Source organism: Musca vetustissima, unplaced genomic scaffold (assembly GCF_032173495.1).
Source record: "Musca vetustissima isolate MV318-11 ecotype Yass unplaced genomic scaffold, APGP_CSIRO_Mvet_v1 utg137161, whole genome shotgun sequence".
In the NCBI taxonomy this organism is placed as follows: domain Eukaryota; kingdom Metazoa; phylum Arthropoda; class Insecta; order Diptera; family Muscidae; genus Musca; species Musca vetustissima.
In genome coordinates this window covers 1-2,318 of record NW_026878892.1, presented here as the reverse complement: position 1 = coordinate 2,318, position 2,318 = coordinate 1, and the positions used below count along the sequence as shown (strand labels likewise).

Genomic DNA, 2,318 nt, shown 5'->3' with positions numbered 1-2,318 from the left:
TATGTATGTAAAAAATGCCAGATTATTATTTTGCAATTAACCGGGGAAAAACAAAAGGAAATTTATCTTTGATGACATGAATTTTGAACCAATTAAGCGGGAAAATCAATTAAAAGGGTTTAATTATCCGAGAAAATTTACATGTATTTTCCTATGAAATATTTTTTGCCCCATCATGTTGTTCAATTAAGCGTGGAAAACAATTAACCGCAGGGTCAATTAACCGAAAAATACTGTAATAGTTTTGGGTTAATTGATCTGTCGTTGCAAACTGTTCATGATATTGACCACCAAACTTTATCTACCTTTAAATGATGCTGACATTTTGAAGCTCGATTTTGATTGTTTTTTTTTAATTTTACTTCTAGCTTTAATACGCAAACAGGAATTTCTAAAAATCAATTATATAATTATTGTAGTCGCGAATCTACGTAATTTGATATGTATTTTGTGTACCGATGGTGAAAATTTTGTGCGATCAAATTTCTAAAAAACCTATTTTTCGGGCCAAATTTTTAGATCTGTCAAATGAATGATATGGGTACCCGCGATCAATAAAGTTTTTTACGTTTCGGATGATATAAAATCTTCTTCGTGAAAATCCATCTACTAGAACGGCGGGAACTGGCCTTCCAAAAACACGAAATTTGGCAAAAAAAAAAAAATGTTTTTGAAAATATCGCGGATTTATAAATGATAAATGACCTCATATGGATTTTGATCGAAAAAAACAACTTTAAAAACTTCAGCCGAAAGAGAGATGTACCCAATTTATCTCAAAACCAGTGAGCGGAGCAGTATAGTCGGACGGGGCCGACCATACGATACCCTACACAACTTCCATGAAAATCTAACTTTTTATGGTTCTATATTCTAAGATTGGGCAATATTTCGCGATCTTTGCACACCTTTGGCTGGCTAGAGGTTAGCAAATGTTATTAATAATCAGTACAGCCCCTCTAATTACTTGTCCAGATACCCTTCGCCGTGGGTTGTGTTGTGATGTTCGGCTTTCGACTCTAAAGTACAAATAAGTAAATTTTCGGTCCACTTCATCCGAAAAGTTTTTATCTGATCATCACCTAACATTTTAGACGTTGTCCTTGACCATAACTGGAACCTCATAGAACATTTCAAAGCGATCAGCTCTATATTTCCGCCCTCCAGTGTGGTAATAGGTTACTACATAATAAATACATACGTAAGCACCTGTAAATATTTAAGTGTAACTCCCGAATCCGAATATCTACGACAACATAATTGGTATCAATTTAAAGGTCAACTACTCCTATCGGATATACTATCAATTCTCGGGTCTATGTCCTTCAGTGATAAATATGTACGCTATAGAATACAAATTTTGTAATTTTCACACAAAAGTTTCGGACATAAGTAGCGTAATTGGTACATATTTGTATAAAATCGGACGAAACTATATTTGGGGACTAGATAGAAATACCTGTACATGCGACCTGTGATACATTATGTATTTTGAACCTTATGATTTCCTCGACATTCTACACGCACTTCCAAATTGAGTTTATAATTACATGTTATTTATGTATATAAATATAACCCTCATTTATAATTAGTTATGCGTTGCAATTCTTCGAGAACCACTTGCTTAGTAGAAATCGGCCAACCTACATGTGCGATTTTTCTGACACGAAATTAATGATTAAATTCGCTTAATTAGGTTTTGAAGAAATTGGCGTCATCTTCTACAAATATCCAATCAATTTATAATCCCACATAAATGAACATAAATGTTTGTTATTTGTTATAGAATTAGAGACAAACTAATTTTAATAGCCAATTTCAACTAACCCATTAACACAAAAAGTGAATACTAAATCAAAATTATTATAACCGCTCTAGTTCCAGTTTGTGCTGTATACAACTAGAACTAATAGATAATTTCTCCTTATAAATGCAATGTGCACTCTTTGCAAAATCAGTTCAGTCTCAGAAACATCACCAAGCCATAATCAAAATGAAATTCGCTGTGAGTATTCTGAACACAACAAAACCCTATACAATTTTTATAACTTTTTCTGTTTGGTTTGTAGATTGTTCTCCTTGCCTGCCTTTTGGCCGTTGCCTACGCCAACGAAGAAGCTGATGTTGTTAAGGAATTCAGCGAAGTCAACAAGGAAGACTTCAAATATGGCTATGAATTGACTAACAAAATCCGTGCTTTCCAAGAAGGTCATTTGGAAGGCGAAAAACTCTGGCTAGTCAAGGGTGAATATGAATTCGTCAGCAAGGAGGGCAAACACATCAAAGTCACCTATACCGCCGATGATTACGGTTATCAT

At 34.1% G+C, this 2,318-nt stretch overlaps 1 protein-coding gene across 1 annotated transcript; it reads left to right on the top strand.

Annotated features, from left to right (window-relative positions):
- Window positions 1-1,982: 1,982 nt before the first annotated feature.
- On the top strand, window positions 1,983-2,315 carry LOC133323670 (larval cuticle protein 9-like; the record flags this gene model as incomplete). Its single annotated transcript, XM_061532590.1, has 2 exons — window positions 1,983-2,005; window positions 2,070-2,315. Coding segments are annotated over exons 1-2 (258 nt in total), but the record flags the coding sequence as incomplete, so codon positions are not given.
- Window positions 2,316-2,318: the final 3 nt, after the last annotated feature.